This window comes from Odontesthes bonariensis, chromosome 7 (genome assembly GCF_027942865.1).
Source record: "Odontesthes bonariensis isolate fOdoBon6 chromosome 7, fOdoBon6.hap1, whole genome shotgun sequence".
In the NCBI taxonomy this organism is placed as follows: Eukaryota; Metazoa; Chordata; class Actinopteri; order Atheriniformes; family Atherinopsidae; genus Odontesthes; species Odontesthes bonariensis.
In genome coordinates, this window is record NC_134512.1 from 28,399,356 (window position 1) to 28,420,649 (window position 21,294).

The 21,294-nt window shown below is 41.0% G+C and overlaps 1 protein-coding gene and 1 long non-coding RNA gene across 7 annotated transcripts in view; both read right to left on the reverse strand.

Annotated features, from left to right (window-relative positions):
- Positions 1 to 952: 952 nt before the first annotated feature.
- Positions 953 to 17,801, reverse strand: hsd17b12a (hydroxysteroid (17-beta) dehydrogenase 12a). Of its 2 annotated transcripts, none has more exons than XM_075470439.1 (11): positions 17,517 to 17,801; positions 7,570 to 7,616; positions 7,012 to 7,087; positions 5,347 to 5,454; positions 4,449 to 4,513; positions 4,223 to 4,267; positions 3,768 to 3,802; positions 2,914 to 2,995; positions 2,713 to 2,778; positions 2,067 to 2,216; positions 953 to 1,612 (listed from the first exon to the last, which is right to left on the reverse strand). In XM_075470439.1, exons 1-11 carry the CDS (start codon positions 17,692 to 17,694, stop codon positions 1,472 to 1,474), a joined length of 993 nt encoding a protein of 330 aa, XP_075326554.1. In that variant the 5' UTR covers positions 17,695 to 17,801; the 3' UTR covers positions 953 to 1,471. The 2 variants fall into 2 exon arrangements, with proteins under 2 accessions (XP_075326554.1, XP_075326555.1); XM_075470440.1 differs by lacking the exon at positions 17,517 to 17,801 and adding an exon at positions 13,927 to 14,018.
- Positions 17,802 to 18,644: 843 nt separating this feature from the next.
- The window catches only part of LOC142384759 (uncharacterized), a 45,477-nt gene continuing 42,827 nt past the window's right edge, over positions 18,645 to 21,294 (reverse strand). For all 5 annotated transcript variants that reach the window (XR_012770110.1, XR_012770107.1, XR_012770111.1 and 2 more), the window contains one exon: positions 18,645 to 19,497. This is a non-coding gene — a long non-coding RNA (uncharacterized LOC142384759). The remainder of the gene's footprint in view (positions 19,498 to 21,294) is intronic.

Genomic DNA, 21,294 nt, shown 5'->3' on the forward strand with positions numbered 1-21,294 from the left:
TTCTTGACTTTAAGTAGTCACAATTGGTAAATGCCAATATTTTCATAGCAAATATTTGAGAATTTCAGCTACAGTTTGGATCTTTTGTCACTCAAGCCAGATTTTAATTTTCAAATCTGTAAATCACGTGGCAAAACACAAAATCCACTCCTCGTAGGTCTAACACATCACTGCACAGTTCCTCCACACGTCAAAGAGTCCTTTGGAACAACTTGAACCACAAGTTTCTGCCGATAACAGGCCTTGTGCAGCAGTGTGAGTTTGTATGCGAATTGGTGCATGAGAAAAGTTTCTTATTACTTCATAGCGTTCAAACACAGAAAGCACCATACAGATTATTTTGACAAAAAGTTTTATTAACAAAGACTAGAAAACATAAGTTGCGATCAGCAGAATAAATGTAAACAGTGCATTTTACATGTGGAAATTCTTATTTCCAAGCATATAAAAGACTCTAGAAAGGAAAAACATTTACAAAACTATTTAGTCAAGGCACCGGTCAGGCCACATATGGGATATTGACTTGAGACATGACAATTAAAAATCAAAAGTTCCACCATTTAATTTTAAAAAGTGATTATCGAGCGGGATGTAAACTAGTCTCGTTGATGCGGAACTACAGCTGATGATATAACCTTCCAATTTTGATATTAAAACCAACTGATTTGCAACACTTTTTTTTTGTGTGTGCTCCAATAGGATCACAAAGGCTGACATTGTGATTAGGAGAAAGAAAACAGATCAACAAAGTAATTCTCATTAATGGTTGATGAGATCCAGTCATTAGAAGGCAAACCAAATATTCCATCACTGAATTTGACCATTGGCAGCAATAGTGTCACGAGGAAGGCACTCATGGACCCCCTACAGTCTTTGGGTTAGAATAGATGAAACCACAATCCCACCAAAATGTGACATTTTAAATAAACTATAAACATACATTACCAAAAAAAGGGGGAAGAAAGAGACAGCATATGAGGAGTTCAAAGATGCAAGTAAACTGGCATGATTTTAAAAAAAAGAAGCCATCTTTAAAGGTCTCCAATTGATAAACAGATCTAGGTTCAAAGCTAATTTCAAAAGGTCTGGTTTTGGCTCATGTGTTCATACAAATGTACAATAAATAATTCTATATAAAAGAATAGATGCCCATCACCATTTCCACTGCCTACAACAGCAGGGTTAACACATCACTCTTGCTGTATTATTCCCACCATCAGTGTCACTGACCAAAAAAACAAAACAAACTGACTCCCTTTGGCAATATTGGCACTTAACTTTATCATATGACTTCCTGACTATTTCTCCCCAAGTTAAAACACGTGTTCCGATGTACACATTTACTGAAAGGCACGAAAGGTTACTACATCTTAGACCACCCCCGGAGGATTAATGGCACACATTTCTTTCTTTCCTAAACACTGCAATGGGTCAAAACACGTGGCTGCCTACATAGTCCTCAGCTGTCCCCCTATTCACTTTTCAAACTTGCTCCATTCTTCTGCTCCCGCAGCTTCCTCCTATTTAGGTATCCTGTACGCTGAACGCGGTTCATTGCAGCTCCCAGGAAGATAACGATGCTGATCGGCACCAGCTTGGTGGTCACCCAACCCTTTGATCAAAAACAATGTAACATAGGTGATTATGTACGTATATGTATTATCCAGTTACTATAGTTTATTTTTGCTGTGTATTAAAGTGTTAAGTTAAATATCACTGCTGCACTATTGAGTCTGAAACTAATGTAATTTCAATCCTGTGTATGTCCTGTACGTATACAGATTTGACAATAAAGTTGACTTGACTATGTTAACAACACATTTCAAACTGTTACTTTCAGGAGTTTAACTCTGAAAGTGCAAAAACATAAATTTCTTCATTAGAATAGTAGGTACTTAAACTTACATTTCATTAAGCCCTTAATGGGTATCAAATAAAGCAAAATCAACAACTGAAGAGGGAATTTTAGTCTCAAGTTTGACTTCTTTTTACTGAAAGCAATTCAAGTTTATTCAGCGCATTCCTGCACAGAATAGACATTTTTGCCAAGTTTTCACATTTCTTACCATTACGGCGTGAGGGAAGTAGCCATTGGTCTGACTCTGCAGACCCACGGTGGTGAGTTCAGCTGCTACATAGCGCTCTGGGGTGGGTTTATCCAGGGTGGGCTTCCTGATACGAGTCATTTTGGTGGCCACGAAGAAGGGCAGCACACTCTACAGAAAGACAAAATTTGAACATGTAAGGTGAGCTTTTAAAAAAAGAAAAGAAAATTGTTGGAATGTCTGGTGTTGCGTAGTAAAAACACAATTAAGTTTAAATGACTTCACACTCTAGCCACAAGATGGCACATGAGTAAATATCAAAGAGTGTTTAAAAAAAACAAACAAAAAAAAAAAACACCAAGTCTCATTTGGAACAACATATTCTCAGTGTGACCGTTTTAAAAGTAGCTCCCTTTAGTCCTCATAAAGCAAATTTACAGTAGATGTGGAGAGAATGTCCACTCACTCAAAAAATAAATACATAAACGGATTGAGCTAAAAAAAAATAAAAGACCGTTGTACCGAGTCTGAGGAACCGACTCAAGCAATTTGGCATCATAAACTTTGATCATTTGACAAATTTACTGTAAACAAGTGAGACAGTGGGAGAAAAGTCCTATGCATGGTGGAGGTGTGGGATTAATTTTTACCAGACAATCAATCTCACCTGGATGATGACGCCCTGACGCCTGTACTCCTCCTGAAGGCCCCGGGAGAAGAAATCCATGAAGGCCTACACACAGAATGATTAAATTGGAGGGTTGACAGGATAAAAGTAAAGGACACCATGCTAATACAACTTAAAAATGATCGGTTTCCAGGAAGAATTCTTGTTCATAAGTGACACAAGCTCAGACTAAACAGGTACCTTGGTTGAAGAATAGAGTGTGAGCAGAGGGAGAGGGTACATCCCGCTGGCAGACGAGATGTTGAGGATAACGCCTTTCGACCTAAAGAAAATACAACAAAAACAACAACAGAATCAAGAGGTTGTAGAGTTTAGTTTTGTTGTTTGAGCAAAGAGCAACACTTGAGTTTTCAGCATATCATGAAATATACCACAGTAAAAAAAAAAAGTATTGTTAACATAATCCCATTGTACACTTCTGAATGAGAAGGCATCCCTCATACAATGATATCAAAACACTGGATAAATGCATTTTGTGATGCATTTAGTTCTTATTTTTATCCCTTCACATCCAAAAACTTTAATGGTTTTTCCAAACCAGTGGGAATTCTGTGTTTATAAACATTTATCACTCTGGCAAATACACAAGTGATATTACACACACACTGGTAGTGCTTGTGTGCGTTGCCATGGCAGCCTGTTGCTGCAGTGATGTAGTGGAGATGCTCCATCCTCACACGGCACCAAATGTGCCTATGCCATTATTGGCCAGCAGGTATCACATGGGAGCAGAGCAGCCAATCGGGTGGGAAGAGCACTTTGTGTGAATTGAAAGCTTGTCAGCATTGCGTACAAAGGAGGAGAGGGGAAAGACATGCAGTGATGGAAAAAGCTCGGTGAGGATTTCTTGTCCCACTTCCCGATGAAAAGAGTGGCCTTTATATATGCAGCATTTCCCCCCCGCAATACTCTTCCTCTCTTCATAGCTTAATTGTTAGGTGCCTTTATTTAGCTCTGTGCCACAGTCCATCATCCATCACACTGAAATCTGACTGCAGTCATGTCGCAAAGCATGGAAACCTCATTTAACTCACCTATTCGCCATTCTGGGCAACACAAGACGGGTCATCTAGAAGAGACACGAAAAGAAAATCACATCACAAGATCAGTTCATATCTATAACAGCACACAGACAATGGCAACTCATGAAATAAAACAAGGGGTGGCAAAAAGACTAAAAGTAGCAGAGCAAGAGGGAGACGGGCAGAGACCAGCAGAGAGAAAGAGTTGCGTGGGTGGCGAGTACAGACAGTGTTGGTGTAGTCCATGGTTGCTTTGGGAACAGCTGAGACACTGCAGGTACCATGATAGGCACAGCAAAAGAGAAGGAAAAATAGGAGGACAACAAAACAAAAGGTGGGGAAGTGACAGCCATGGAAAGGGTTTTGACAAACACTTGTAGCGTGATACAAATATATAGCTTGTAATCACCAAGCTGGATGGACTTAGAGGAAAGTGTGCAGAATCCTTCTCGATGGACGAAACTTACCTGGCACACAGATGTCATGTTGACGTTGATCATATTTGTGATGAACTGAAACAGAGGAAGCACCGGTCAGCAACACTCATGAATAATCATAGGTTTATGTATTACAGAGCAGACTTCCACCCCAAGAAGTTAAATAAAAACCCATTGTTTTTATGTTGAGGCTATGCTCTGAGTCACAAAGAACAATTAGCAACTAAAAGTCTCTCTCCATATAGGGATTACTTACATTATCCAAATCAGGAATATGGAGGTAGTACTCAGGGTAGGGGTAGGAGACACCAACATTGTTAACTGTTCAAATTAAAATAGAAGCAAAAGACAATTACTCCACTGTTTTTTTCCCCCAAACACATCATGAGCTGATGAGCTCAAACTATCCAAAATAACTACCACAAGGTGGCAGCAAAAGCAAACAAGCTGGAGAAAGGTATTTACTTAACACAAGACACAGCCACACCTTGCAACCAGAAGAGCACAACTGGTGTCATAAAAAAAAAAAAAAAAGAACAAAGAGTTCTCTTAAATGTCCATCTGAAAAGTACAATGTGAACTCCTGAGTCTAAATGCATGTAGGCGACACCTGGAAACATACAGGCATGTATGGTTGTATGTTTACATTGTATGTAAACATACAACATAACTCCAGCTGTTGTCAGGGCAAAAGTATTTGCTGAAATGTCTCTAAAGCTTAGATTTATTCAAGAGAAAGGGCACATTCTTCAACAAGTAGAACACCGGTGAAGAGCATTAATCAATAAGTTAGATTTACAAGGTGCTTCAGTGATAGCTGCACTGCTGCAACACAGATCTAAAACAAGATGCCCAATGTGGCTACATTTGCAGTGGAAGTGTATATATATAAAAAATAAATAAAGATCATTTCAAGCATCTAAATAAGCAAGATTGTTCAAATAGATGAAAAAGACATCCTTTAATTTTCTCATCATGTACAGTACAATTTGGAAAACAATTAGGCAAGGCCAACAAGTAAAGTCACACCCCCAAGAGTAAAATCAGCCATCAGCTAAATAAAGGCCATCCTAGATGTGCAAGTCACCTCACCCTTTGACCCCTATGAGTAAAATTCAGTTTGGAAAATGTAAAAGGCAACAACAAGCTCTTACCAAGAACTCCAATCTCTAGACCACCCAGCCCTGCCTCGATCTTGGGGTAGATGTCCGTCTTGCCAAAGTCAACAGCGATGGTCTTGGTCTCCACTTTATACTGCTCCTCTGTTGTGGGGTGTTAACAAACACTTAACACTAATAACAAGTGTTTGTTAATAAAACAATCGGCAAAGGAGCCGAATATCAAAGCAGAAATTAAAAGTTGCACTGGACAAATGGTGTTCCAACAACACCCAAAGCAATGAACAACGATTCTTTAAGATGTTTAAGGTAATTTGTACTTTTAGGCATGTCGCACCATGCATCACAAATCCCTTACATGGTCCCAAAAGGGAGCATTCCCGTTTCAAAATCCTGATTTAATTTAAATAAAAAATAAGCACGAAACCGGTCATTATCAGACTACAACTGAAGAGGGCGCCATGTGCCAACAAACAAGCCAAGTGGCCTTCTACTTAGTCATGTTTGACTTGCTTGCTGCAATTAGAATCTATTGTCCAAAGACTCCCTTAACAGATATGTGGCAGAGGGATTTATAAGAGGTAAATTGCTGTGATGCACCTCAGTAAAGACCAGTAGTGTTAATGCGTGTTCTATTCAGACATGAGACAATAGAAAAGGGGGGACATAAGGGATGAGAGGTGGGGGTGTGTATATTAAAAATAATGATAAGGAAAAAAAAAGGAGCCTCATGGGTTAAATTCTCCCTGAAAGCTATGCCAAAAGGCAGTTCAGATTGTTTGTGATCATAACTTCTGTGAATCCATGCCAAAGAACTTAATGAGTGCAAGGTTGTCAAATTGGAGTAATTTGGGGGTGCAGATAGATGCAATCAAGAGACAAATGATAGAGCTGTGTAGAAAAGAGGGGAAACATGCACAACAATGAAATTATAGGTGTGACAGGATGGGTTGCCAGGTTACATGCTAAGGAGGGCGGTTTTCTCAGACTAATCGTGAGGGAGGAGTGCCAGAGTTTGGCACACTGCTCCCTGCTCGTGACTACCCATCAGCCCCCTCCGTGGACTTCAAGCACGACAGGGGAAATTGCGCTGTGGGAGACGTCAGAGACAGATGGAAAGACAGCGAGTTGTGGAGAGGGGTACCATTTACAGAAGGATGGAGGGCCACGCTCACCATTCAATGGAAGCTAAAATGTGGAGATTCGCCAGGATGGCGAAGTGAAAAACACTGCATGTTAGAGGCTTAAATGAGGAAACTCTGGTCTGTCTAGTAAACATGTCAAAAGGCACCGGATGGTGCAGGAGTTTCCTTTAGTCAGGCTCTTGCCTCATGTGAAAAGAGAGGAAGTAAAACATAACCCGTTTTCTCAGATTCATGCAGTATCCCAGAGTTCTGATAGAATAAAAAAGGCAAAGGAGTCAAAAAAAAGATTTTAGGCAAACAACTACTTTAACAACATGATCGTGTGCTTTCTGCCTCTTTTGTAAATTCTGATAAAATACCAACTCTGTGTCTCAAATCTCTTTAATTAAGACCTGGAAAACTGATCCGCTAACAGACTGGGAGGCTGCATCTCACGCCTTGTCCATAAAGAAAAAAAAAAAAAAAAAAAAAAGACCCATCATCCCACACTGCGCTTTTAAACCGAAAAAGGCCTCCATGATACCTCGGAAAGTGACACATTTTTATATCCACTCACCAAGTGATCTGGCCACGTCATCCAGCTTGTCTTGGGAGCGACTGATCAGCATCACAGCAAATCCTCGGCGGGCCAACTAGAAACCAAAAGAAACAAACAAAAAACAACAACAAAAAAAAAAAAACAGGTTATTAACAGCAGAATTTTTTTTAATTCCTTTTCGTTTTTACATTTAGATGACTTAACAATCCAGCATGGATACACAGGATCAATTTAGCCCTGTTGAATGTCTAGCATCTAGCCCCATCGTAGCATTCACAACAACGATATGAGTCCAAGACCCTACGTGGCCTTATCATTCCGCCAGCACATTCACACTGGTATGGGTAAAACACGTGGCAGGGTAGCCCATAGTCAACGTGTGCTTCGACGCCTGTATGTGCTCTCGTTGGCAGTTCTGTGTTCAAGTGTGTGCAAATGTTTGTGAGTTCTCTTGAACGTTGACAGGCCTTTAAGAGCTCTCCCCTACTGTGGCTTGTGTGAACATAGAATGTGTGTAAATGTGCATGACTCAGATTTTCCAAGAAGAAAAATCAAATAAGGACCCAGAATTCTCACCTCCTCCGCATAGGATTTCCCGATTCCATCCGTGGCTCCCGTAACAACTAAAGTGAAAGAGGAAAAGAAAACAGAGCTTAGTATAAGTTATATTGACAAATTCCCAGTAGTGCTCAGGTGAAAATTAATGTCAATAGTCTAAAAGTTAATGTTTGTAAGAACTCTTTGACTAAAATCCCCCTCCGTTGGGGGAAACTTAGTTATTTGCAGATGTAGTGTGGCTGATGCCATTTCATGAGGTTAGACTGTCGACTGAATCATTCTGGCTCAGGTTCTCCATACTTGTAAATAAGATCTTTGTTTAGATTGTTATGGCATGTTCATATCAGGTTTGGCCACTTGCAACTGTCAGTGTAAATCAACGTGGAGTTAAGCCAGACTCTTTCATAGGTTAATTACAGTGCAGTAAAAGCAAATCTGTCTGCAGACACTCCCTCTAATAAAGCTCACATGCCTTTAGGAAGGCCTCTTTTGAGCTTAAAAATGACATATTTTTCCTTTGCCAAGTAATATCTAATTCAAATGCATGCATGTACATGGGAGAGTGTTAAGTTTGGTTTTAAAGCAGACACACAGCCCAAGGTAATATAGAAAGCAGCACAATTACAAAGAAAGAGCTACAAAGACAAAAGAGAGGACAAATTCTACAGGAGGTGAAGATAACAATCGGATAGATTAAAGAATAATAAAGTATAGGATTCAGAAAGCCCACTTCCAACTGATAGGTCATTGGGGCCGTTTCTGCTATTAAAAACAACTGTTCCCTGCAATCGAATACAGCCTTGACTAACTTACATATACGGACAAATCTGACCCTTTAGGTTGAATCAGCTGTGTTGTTTAGAGAAAAGGTGGAGGACAGAAAATGCTGGTAAGCGAGAGAGCTGCAGGATAGTTTGGTAACAGTTGAAAGATTTTGTGTAAAAAGAGGCTGAAGCGTGAGGAGACCGAGGCAGCTGGCAAAGGAGCTGATGATCTTCCTGTGTTCAGAGTTCTCTTCACCTTGTCAAGCAAGAGGGGCTATTTTTAAACCCTCACTGCCCATCAAAACTCAGCCCCTGTTTGACTGATGGAGGGGAGAAAGGATAGCTGGAAAGAGGAATGAACAGAAACAAAAGAGGGGATGTTGAGAAATTAACATAGGAGACAGATACAAAAAAAAAAAAAAAGAAAGAGTACAGCAGTGGTCAGGAGGACTGGAGATACTCACGAATACACATGCATACGCATTGAGTGAGTTGTGAATCATGAATATATGAGCAAGGTTTAATGAAAGATTAATAGAGGTAGAGGACATTCTCTGGCAAAGAGCTAGGGGAAAAAAGACAAGATGAGAGGGGATGCAGAGAGGAGGGGGTGATGACGAACATGGAGCAGGAGAAAGGAGGGTGAAGTGGGGTAGGGAGGATCCTGGGGGTGGCTAAAAATAGAACTGGAGCAAAGCAAGAGAATGAAAGAGTGAAGGAGAATGACAGAATGGAGATCATGGAGAAGAAGAGAGAGGAAAAAGAAACCGTGAGTAAATGAGAGGAGTGAGAGCCAATCGCACAAAGTCAAAAGTGAAAAAGAGCAGAATCCCTGGTTATTTTTAAACCTCCCCCATGTGAAGAATGAAATGCTCCGTGGCAGAAAAGCCTCAATGGGCACGGGCTGTACCAAATCAGGCTCTTGCTGCAGATGAAGGTGAGGGGGAAAAAAAAAAAACAGAGGTAGGGAGAGGCTACAGTTGGTGCAAAGCAAAATGGCTGGGGTGGAGACGAACCCCCCCCAAAATCAACATGAGGTGGCTAAGGCTTATTTTATTTTATAAACTACAGCATCCATATTGCATATGATGAAGGAAAAAGAAACCAAAACAAAACTGGAAATTAATGGAGGAGACGGAAAGGAAGCGTGTACGCCAATACCTTGTATAAAAAGAAAGAAAAGCACTGACTGATATTCATTATTAAGAGTCACCTTCCATGACTCTTAATAATAGATAACTTCAAGGAACAAAATGACAAGCAATGAAATCCAACTAAAAGCCTCAGTGGATCAAGCACATTACGCTCCAACAGAACAACAAATTCCCCAAAAAGGCTGTCAGGGTGCATGTCATTTGCAGGCATGACTGAGTTTCAAGAGCAGAAAAATGCACCTGCAGCTTGGAATGCAAAAAGAATGCACCAAAATGCACGTACAGCCTCTGTTTAGACTTTAGGGTACAGTAGTGCAAGAATGCATCACTGAGTGCGCTTTAAAGTTAAGTACAGGATCACCTTTTGAACTTGAGATGCAGGTGTTCATGTGTGCTACGTGCCACCACTTTAAGAATGCAATTAATACACCCCACCCCCTTTTTTTAAAAATGGATAACCCTCCACCTTGAAGGTTTGTGTCATTTCAGTTGGGGGAGATAAAGCACCAGTTTTGTCTGTGTAGAAACATTCTTTCAGTTCATGCATCAAGTGGTTGGTATAAATTCTCAGTCACTCATTTCCATCTCAGTCATGGTAATGCTAAGATCTTGAATAAGGGAAGCTGGACTTCTTTTTTTTGTTTCTTAAAGACATTTCACCTCTCATCCGAAAGGCTTCTTCAGTCTTAAACCAGTTTGTTTAGAACTGGTTTAGAGACATTTTCAAGAAGGTGAAACGTCTTCAAGAAGTTCAAATAAAAAGATTCCTTTGATCAAGTTATTAACAGCAAGTCAAATAAAAACATGATCGAAAAGGCCATCTATCTATAAGAATGATAACATGGATGTCGATCTTTAATCACGCTGCCAAATCTCGAGAAAGCTGCGACGGTCCACAGCCCAAAATGTTGCAGTGTCAGAAAGACATCACTTTGCACACATTGCTAGTGCTCACTTGGCCACAAATGCCTGTAAGAAAGTCTGAAGACACCAATCCTGGACCTGTGAGGATCACTTTAGATTAGATGGCTGGAACTGCACAATATTTGCAACAATCATAACTATAAACAAAAAACAAACAAAAAAAAAGGTTCTCCCTCCATTCTTTGTTTTACTTTCCTCCGAGTCACAATTTCTTACTTTTCTACGGCTCCATCACCTGCAAAATTTTAGAATAAGTGCATCTTTGTTCTGCAAGCTACAATACACAGACCATTATTTGTGAAAATCTACATTGTTATGTAGCTCATGCCCACTGAGGCTCACATTTTTATATTTTTTCACTGCATGAGCTCGCTTAAAAAAAAATAAAACAAATAACCTGGAGATTTAATCTCACGATTTACAACCATGGAAAGCAACTTTACTACATTTTGGGCAAGTGGAAATATTTACACTGCACATTTTCTGGTGAGACTGGGCTGCGCTGTCAATTCTAAGACTCCCTCTCACCTTCTACCTTGGGACAGTTTTAGTAAAAAAAGAAATCTGAACTAATTCAGCAGTGCAACAGAATTACGATCAAGGCAAATATGATGTATGTAGAGGGGAATTTGGATGTTTTGGAAATGACTGTAGTTCAACCACCTCAGAATAAAAACTGCACCTTATTTCTCTAAGGACACTTTCAATTCAACTTTTCCCCACGACGTGTTGTACTTATGAGTGGCTGCATTCCTCTTTCCTATAATATCATATACATATTTTGTCATATATATATATATATATAAAAACATTTTCTCAAACATTGTCTTGTAACTAATGGAGGGGTGCATTGTCAGGCTTAAGCTATTTCAGAATATGACAATGTAAAAAGAAATTATGTAGTCAAAATGTTGAAAAAGTACATGTAAAATTAAAAAAAAAAAAACTAAATAAATGTTCATCCTTGTCCAACTCGCGCACACACACTATATCACAGTGCGGCTAGAAGGACATAATTCCCCTCGTGAGCAGTGTGTTACATCAGTGACACAAAGCTCTAACGCAACACAGAAGGGATACGCAAGCAAGCACGTGAGTGACAGCAGCAATGACGCCAACAGAGTGAATGTGTGTTGATGGGGCACTGGAGAGCAGTGTGTGTACTGCAGTGTCTTATTCATATACCAACACAGCTCTGAACCCCGTTCCCTCCCATTGCCCACACCTCTGAGAAACTGGTCCACCATTGCTGGCTTTGAGGCATCCTGACGGGGGCGCGTTTGCACTGCAGCTCAGCTAAGCTTCATGCTGCACAACACTGTCAAAGGTATTGACATCCCCCAGCCTTTTCTGTTTCCCTCCCTCCTCAGCAGTGGAGCAGCCCCTGCTGCTGCCTGCTCACTATTCCGAGGGTCTAAAAAAAGCAGCAAGAGGAGTAAAAATAGCAGCGCCTGCACTGCCTCGTCTGGGAGCTGCCTGCTGCAACACCTGAATACCAACAAGATTCCCCACCATCACTGCCACGATGCCCAGGATGCTGCTGAATCCCTAAACCTCCACTAAAAGCCCTGATGCTAGCATGAGCACTGCAGGCCAAGAGAGCGAGAAATAAAACAGGATTTGATCAGCAGTGGAAGAGGAACAAAACAAAGAATTTGGATTGATGTAGACCGCATGAAAGGGCATGTTTGAGAATCAGCACTTATGTTAAAGCATGAGTGCAAAAACTCCCCAACAAGCCCCCCCCACCATTAAGATTCTTAGTGAGGAGAAACTGCAGTCCTTGTATGGCCCACTCTCCTTACTGTTATGTAATCTGTCGCACCCCAAACTCTCCTATCAACAAGCAGCCCCTCCTACTAAAAAAAAAAAAAAGATGCATGTATGCAGAAGAAGATCCAAAGAGACTCAGAATAGACAGAATACACACACTCCGTCCACCACCTTCCACATTCAAACGTGCACAAATATGTTGCTTTAAAAAGCAAGAGATTAAGTCACAGTGTTGATGCAAAAGTTGACAAAAAAAAAAGCTCAATTAGGCCATAGGGATGAAGTGAGGGAGGGTGAGAGAAAGGAGTGAAAAAGACTTCAGAACTGCTCAAGATAGAATCTCAATCCGTTTAGAGAGCAAAAAATAGCCCCGTTTCCCCACCCTCACTTCTGTAGTCACATTCCTCGTTTAATATAAAAAAAACAAAACAAAAAAAAAACAACTCAATTTCTTTTGCCACAACTTTTAACCTGGAACAGAGCGAGTTTTGAGCAGAAAAACACATACTGGTGGATATACTGTATATCAGGGCTACCCAAATCCGGTCCTCGAGGGCCGACGTCCTGCAGGTTTTGGATGTTTCCCTGCTCCATCACACCTGATTCAGATCGATGCTTCATCAGCTGGTTTAACAACCTTTTGAAGAGCTCCATTTCATCTGAATCAGCTGTGTTGAAGCAGGGAAACATCTGAAACCTGCAGGACATCGGCCCTCGAGGACCGGATTTGGGTAGCCCTGCTGTATATGATGCGTACGAGTCCCTTTACAAATCTAGTCCAGTTGGTAAATTTAACTATACTTCTTAAACAGACAAAACTAAAACTGAAAACGTATGTCAGTTAGTTGTGCAACAGTTCCATAACTGAAGTTCGGTTAGGCAACTTTACTTGAATACAATACATTCCTCTGTTTGAGAACATCCTCGAAAGACTGACGTCTAATACCTCTCAACTAAACAAACAGCTTTTCTGGCATGTTCTGTGGTATCACTTTACAGAAGGCTGTATACCATTGACTCGAAATATGCCAACAATCCAGTATTGTGCGTTTCCACAACGTGATTGAGCAGCGACCTCATTCCTGCACTTGATGCCCTCACCTTTGTTGTACAATCTGAACATTTTTACCATCGACGGACCATTTCAGGGTGCCTGGAGAGGACTCAATGTGACAAAGTATTTTTTTTAAAGGGTACATCTGCTACAACTAGTAATAGTATGCAGCATTTTATAGGCGGATCAGTCTGACAAAGAACTTCTCTTCATTTTACCTTTATTTTCAGAGGAATTTAAGCTCCTTTGTCAGAACAATGGCTTTAAATTTCAGAGCTAAAATGCTGATTGATAGAACATTTCTTGTAATCAGTTAAAATGTGCCAGTTCATAATAATAAATAATTACCTTGCAGTTTTTTTTAATGGTGATATGCTTCTTATGATATATTTGATGATAAACTTGTGTATCTGACTGTTGATTGCAAATTCAAGAGGCCACTTTAGCTTTCATGAAACAGGACAGATATTTGTCATTTCATTAGAAAAATAATTAATTTATTAATGGAAAATTGAAATCAATAAACCATATGGGTTCAAAAAATGAATAAATAATGCTCAGTGTGATTGACCAGACACTTAAAGAAAAAAGACATTTCCCACAAAAAAAAAAATACTTGCTGGATTTTGGTGTGTGGTGATAGGGAGTAATTGAAGTGAAGGAAAAGAAGAGGATCTTTTACTCTCACTTTTTTTTTTTTTTTTACCCAGCATCCTTGGCTCTGGCACGTGTGATAGAGCGTGTTCATCACATGAACAGTTATGTTCTTTCTCTCCGCCCAGAAGACACGCAAGGCACTAGGGGGAAGCACATTCACAAGGATGAAGTAGAGACCCTGCTTCATTTGAGGCACACAGAGAGATACATTTCATTCACATGTATGCATCTTCCCTACCAAGAATGAAACCTAATACCAATTCATAAAAACCTACAAGATTTTTCTGACAATTATAATCCCTTCCCTGTAACATTGATGTCCCTGAAGCTTGAGGTTGCTAAACTGGAATGTGATTCCTTACACCTCATCCAACTCTAAATTCTTGCATAAGTGCTGACCCCAGCTTTTTTTTTTACTTATATGCTGCACTGATAAATGGCTGCATCCTTATATAATCACACCATTTTTCCTCAATAAACAAATGTCAAAGGGAAGAGGAAGGGGGACTCTTCCAAGATGCATCTAAAAAACAAAACACAACTCCCTTTGGTCGAAATCACCCTATAATGGAGTTTTACAAACACACAACCGAACAGACACAGGCTCTCTTCCATAATATGGTATGCTGGGGGCTCAAACTGGGGGAGGAAGCAGGGAGGAGAAAATGGAGAACATTGCCTTATGAAAGCACTTTTAGACATTGCCTTACAAAACATCTACTTTTTAGGCCTTGTATAGAATTAAAAACATATTTTAAATAAAAAAAATAATAAAAAAAAAGACTCAAGGGCAAACATCCTTTTGACAGTAAGACATTAAACCTCAACACTCCAGTCACTCAGAAATCTGCAGGAAAAACAATCAAAATTGTACATCGAGTTAAAAAGGATTTCCTGCTTAGAACTTTCATTTATTTGGGCACGAATAATAATAAGAAAAAGAATAAGAAGGGAATAAAACTGAGCTGCAGATATTGTCTGAGCTGGTAGGAGGTATGTGGAGTGGGGAGGGGGATAGTGCAAGCAGTGCAGCTGGGGAAGCTGGGGAAGCCGTTTTGACTCATGCTGTAGTGTTCCTGCTTCACCACCAGGAGTCCCGTCCGCTAATAAAGAGGAGTAGTCATTGGAGCTCCTGAGAAATCCTCTGCATGCGAGACCTGCAGAGCCTCATCTCAGCACAGAGATCAGCAGCGATGACAGACTAAGACATTTCCTCAAATCAAACAACATCAAGTACAAACCTGAACACTGTTGCACCTTTAAAAAAAATAAAATAAAATAAAAGCCAGGAGGTTTCAGATCTCATCTGATTCACTTTTAAATGTTGCAGGGCAAACTAATCAACCACCTGCACACCCTCACACCTGCGTGACCAGGACGTGTTACTATGGCAGCCAAGTCATCAAGTATCTTTTTCTTCGAGAACAATCCTGTCAATAAACTGTGACTGAAATTAAACCATAGCTGTTAATACTGCATATCCTTATGCAATCACCGAGAACTTTGCATTAAAAAGTTGAATAAAGGACATTTTCACAGCTACCACAACAAATGCCACTGTTGGTCAACTCTAAGCTTATCAATTTTGGTAAAACATTTTTCTGCGCAAATAAACTGTTCATTGAATAAATAGCCTACAAGGTCATGACAAAAATCCATCAATTCTGACCTCTAGAGAAAAAAAAAGCTTTATGTTCAATCCCCAGAGGACCCTGAACATGTTACACTCTTGTACTTAAAAATTACGGATCATTACAGGCGGTTTAAACAAGTAGAACTTGTTGCAACAGGTGCCTCGGTGGTAAAGTGAAATGCGAGGAGTCTCTGTACTTAACGAGAGAATAGTTCAATTAAATTTCACCACCACCTAAACCGGCTCCACCGGCACATCTGGTTGAACCTGCTGAGGAGATCTACACCCCAACTCTACAACACTTACTCACCCGTTCACCTCCTGCCTTCACCCAACCGCTGTGATTTGAAACGAACGTCAGTCTTGTCAGACTGGTGGCAGCGACGGGTTTCAGGGAGTGGCACGCGAGTTCACGTTAGAAAAGGGTGCACAAAGAACACATGTGGCGGTGTGGAAAAGTTGGGAAATGGTTTCTGACAAACACTGATTAATCAAAAGAGAATTTGACATTCACATTCAAAACTATTAGTTTAGAGCCCTTCACGTTGCAAGCGTTACATCTGAGTCATACTTGATGCACCAAAAACTGTCTCTGCTGGTGCACAAGGATAAGGAATCATTTTTAGTGTAGAGTGCAGAGAAGAGCCCCCTTTGTAAGGACTTGGTGCTCTATGACGATCTGCTGGGGGCTGGTGATCAACATTTCTACATGACCAATGGATGACGATGAACAAGCACATGACTCGTCGGAATGCACCGGCATTCCTCCGCATGTTCCATCAGAACCACTAGAAAAAAAAAGTGCATTAGTCATTCCTAAAGGCGCCCTACCTTTGCGTCATGCATTTCACCCCCCCCCCCCCCACCCCCACCCCCTAAGGCGCACAGGGCATCAATCAAACATCCGTTATACTAAAGAGAAATGGCGATTTGGAAGTGAAGTGCGTCACGGTTTGCAGAAAAAAAAAACGTCTAATTAAAAAGCACTCACATCATCCGCTTTTTGTTATATGACAGCAAAAAAAAAAAAAAAAAAAAAAGGAGGTCGGCCTATCCCGATGTGAAGGAGAGAGCGCCAGGCAAAATGCGCAGCAAGAGACTTCAGACGCAGCATTCTTCTCCAAACAGGAGACCGTAGAAGTGGGTCAAGCCATGGCAGGCATGGCGGTTCCTATGAGACTAGTCTCCACCAAACCTCAATACTTTGGCGTGATCGCAAAATTTCTTCCAGTTGGCCCAGCACGTTGAAAAAAGTACATTTTGTAGTCAAATCTAAATCGTGCTATTCTAATCTTAACAAACTATATGTTGGGCGACTTTAACTTGGCAAGATAAAGTGAGAGAAAAAAAGATAAATAAACTAACGGCATAAAAGTATTAGACAACACCACTAAAAGATAAAATTATAGCTACAAAGTATTGAAAACACGTGTCAGAATGATTGAAAGACTACTCCAGTGTGACACGTGTGGATTGAAAGCTTTTTAAATGATCAAGATGTGGATCACGTTTCGGTTAAGCATTATGCATTTGTCCTACACCAAGCGAATAAGCTATTGTGGTTCAGTAGTGCTCGGGCTGAGAGCTCACCCACATAAAACAGCTCTCTGAAAAGTGCGCATAGCCTGCGCAATTTGGCTCCTGGCTCACCAATGTGGGGCATCCCCGTACCGCTCCAAATGTGGGTGAAACGCTGATTGGAGCCCTTGGCAGCACACTGTGCTATGTTTGACGCGAGGAGGGGAAAATATTATCATTTGAGCTAGTAAAGACCATCTTGTCAATCAATCAGCTCCTTACCTGCGCCTGTTACGCAACACAAACCTTCCCTTGAATTAAGACACAAAATCGCAACAGAATGCAGCTCTACTGCCAGAAGTGAAGTTTGAGCCCAATAACCTCGTTCTGGTGTGTGCACGTCGAGTCCACCTGCCTACCTTCGAGCTGCCCCTTTCGTGACCGTCGTGTAATATAAGGGGCATGAAAATTGATGAAACCCAACTCACCTGCCCATTTGCCCAGCTTCGGGGAGAGCAGCCCACCATTTCCCAAGACCCAGATCCTGAAGCCCAAGAACAGCTTGTAGAGCAGCCACAGCGCCAGGGAGGCCACAGCCAACGCACCGACCCAGAAGAGAGGCGTCTCGGCCCTGCGGATCATTTCCTCAGCGTTCATCCGGTTCATGGCAGCGGCTCTCGGTGACTCGGCGTGTATGAGAGTGTGTATGTGGAGACCTCAATTTTAGGCAATGTGCTCTAATTTCCAAGCCACAACGTGAGAGAGAGTCCCTTTATAAGGAGGTTGTAGCATCACACACACTCCCCCAACACTTGTCTAGCCTGATTTAAAGTGCACCGCCCACCTCTGCTCCTCACTGGCTGCAGTAGCCATCTCTCGGCTGATCCAGCCAGCCAGTAGGCGCATTTCAATGTCAATCAAATGCAGAGCTTCCCCCATTCATTCGATTTTCTGTATGAACTAGGGAGGGACAAAGGGAGACCGGGGTGAGGAGCGATTGGAGAAACATTACGGCAGCTCCCATCCGGAGTCTGTCATTGGTTCTTCCCAGAACAGGTTTGACGGTTTCAGTGAGAATTATGAAACCCTCCAAACCCACGCTTTAGGGAAAAAAAGAAAAAAACTGCCCATACCACTTCATGAATGAAATGATGCTCTCATTGGTGAGGAATGTGTGCGTCGTCCCGCCCAATAGAGAGCGTTCCGAGACAATTCATTGGCTAAAGTTACGCCAGTCAGTGAGGTCAGTCTGCTCCTAGCTAGGCATGAGTCATCCGTCTATTTTAGGTATTCCGTCTGCATCACACTGCTGATAACTCATAAAAAAACAGGTGAAAACAGGTGCATCAAGGCATCATGGCGCCTACATTCGCATAATTGTGCCAGAAAGCACTTCCACACCTGCCTCTGCAGCAACATGCAATTAAGGACTTTCCCAACAACAACAACAAAAAAAGAAACTACAATCCCCAGCAAAGCTTTCTCTTTTCCCCACTCTCGCGATATTAGAAAGTAGTAGTAAGTCCCCTATCCAAAACATTGGGCAGGGTGGAAGACATGTGATGTGTGTGTTGTGTTACATAAACATTGAGACAGGCTTGTAAATTTCCGTTGCTTTATTTCTCAGTTTTTAAATGTCCACGCACACGAGCAAGCCAGTCGTGTTTACAGACAGCGGATGTCTCACCACAGGCAACTGTCACGACTTTCTCCTCAGCAGAATCTGCTCTCTGTTTCCCTCTCTCCGACCCAGAAAGGCTATTTGCCACAGTATTTTTTTTTTTTTACTCTCCAGCACATTCGATCTGCCGCCATGCTCCCCGTCTTTCCCTCACACAGGCAAACAAAACATGGAATGATGGCAGACCAAATCACTGTAGCTCAAAGTAGAGCCTATCATGTACTCAGCAGAGAGATAAGAGTATGAAAATGCGTCTACATGTTGAAAGTCATGATGCATCCGCTCGCAATGTTTGACACAAGTGGTGAGATCGAAGTCGCCGTAACACCGAGAAGAAGGAGCTGCAAGTTGTGTCACAGTTTCAGAAGATATAACACTATCTGCATTCATTGTATCTGAGTGATTGCAACATAACTACATGTAGCCTACACAGAAATAACTGAATGTACACTGTACATAATAACTGTGAAAAGATAGAGAACATGACACAGATTTGTAAACTGGAAACTTTTCACAGCCAGATAACAATTTGAAAATAAGGTTTTAGGCTACATTCACTGGTAGGCTTTAAGTACCTTGATTTGAACCCGAATATTTTCTCGATAATCTCCCATTGAAAAAACAATAGATACACAATTATTTTTTTTCTGTGAAACACAATTAGTCAAAGTCTATTTGTTTGGTAACAGGGGAAACAATGAAACTCATATTGTCTTTAAATGCATACTCCAATTGGACGTGTTTAGATTCCATCGTCACATCACGGTGGTGTCCTCGCAACCCGACAGCTGTAAGCAAGAGACAAAATTAATTCATGCACACATTTAGCTGTTCAAACCTGTTCACATGTGTGTAAGAGTGTAAACATGACCTCACACACTCAGAGCACACACGGACACAGACTATCAGCTTTTACATTTTTTTTTTTTAATTTTAACATGCGTGACGTTGCGTTATTTCAGGATATTTCAATTAAAAAAAACATTCAAACTAAGGCAGGTTCTTTTTTTGTTTTTGTTCTTACAACTTATGGTAGCATCATAAACAATATGCCAGCTATTGCTTTCTAATTCAAGTTTTTTTGTTTTTGAAAACTAAAGTTTATTTAGGCCTCAGTATCGATGGACTATCACACAGACACATATATACACACACACTCATCACCTCCATTACACCTAAAGCTTTTCTTACGTTCAAGTTTCTGCCCCCTCCTCTCAACACTCTTATACACAGCCACCCTCTCTCGTCATTTTAAGAATTTGCTGACCCCAATAACACACACACACTATTCCACCCTTCCACTTTGACAGCGCAAAGCCACGTATCAGTCTTTAAGCCCTCTGTGACAGTGGTGCCTTCTCACCTTCACCTTCGTGTGTCGAGTTTTAACTTGGCATTTTCTTCACTTGATGTGGAAACAACTATTTTCAATTCTCGGGGAAAAAAGATAATTTAAAAGAAACACTAGTTGATTGTTTTCCTCTTAAATGGTCATTTATAACCTTGACAAAAATAAACAAATAAAAAAGTCCAAACTGTAACCTCTGATTTCAGGCACTTTCATTCATGAAATTAGCTTAATACAAGCTGAAGTGTTGCTGGTAGTATTTAAGTTTCTACACAGACTTTGCCAGTTAATGAACGGGTGTTCTTTTGCTATTACTTATCTGCCCTCTTTCTGAGTTGCTGTCCTGCAGCATTTCAGCACCGCGGGGAGTGGACAGCGACACACGGAAACTTCTCCTCAACACGAGTAAAGCTTCACCAAAGCAAACAAGTGAAACCTGCCCTGCACGGTGGTTTCCACAACTGTCACAACGAGACACACAGCAGACACTGCAGTCGTGTCCTTTGCTCACAGCTGTCCACCCCACAGTGCATACGCCGTCCCCACATTTCCACTGTTAACATATGTGACACAGGCTCGGTTCAGTCTACAGACTCATTGTTCAGCAGAAGCATCCCCGCCACAAAACACACAGAAACTTAATCCTTCACGAGTCTGCTCTGAGAGTCGCAATATGAGCAACAGAGGAACTCCGAGTCCCTTGCTCGACCTCCACAAAACTGACAGCTCCGTTCACAAAATATCTGGTTGGTAAGTTATGTTCAGTACCTGACAATTGACGCACAGTGAGCGCACCCTCTCAACAACCAACCTTTACAACCAAGCTTGACATCATTTGGTTTTTCTACATAAGCTACAGACATTTTTCATCCAACTGCCACATCTTAGGACACTCACCACAGAGGTGAGTTCAATTAGATTTTCATTTAAAAAAAATAACAAAACACCTCGTGTAGTTTCATGGCTTTTGGAGATCACTCATAAAGACGACTGAAGAATTAAAGCAAATATCCGTGGTCCAGGCTGCCTGTGACAGCTACAGTTTTAATGTTATTTACATATTTTTTTAATTGAACCCATCAACCACAATTTATACATGTAAAATACAATTGTTTCATAATTAAAAATGAATAGGCGATGAGTGTATTTGAATTGAAAAGATTTCTCAATCTCTGACTTTAAAATAAAGAAGTAATCAAAATGTTTTATATTTCACATTTTTTCTTCTAACTCTGTG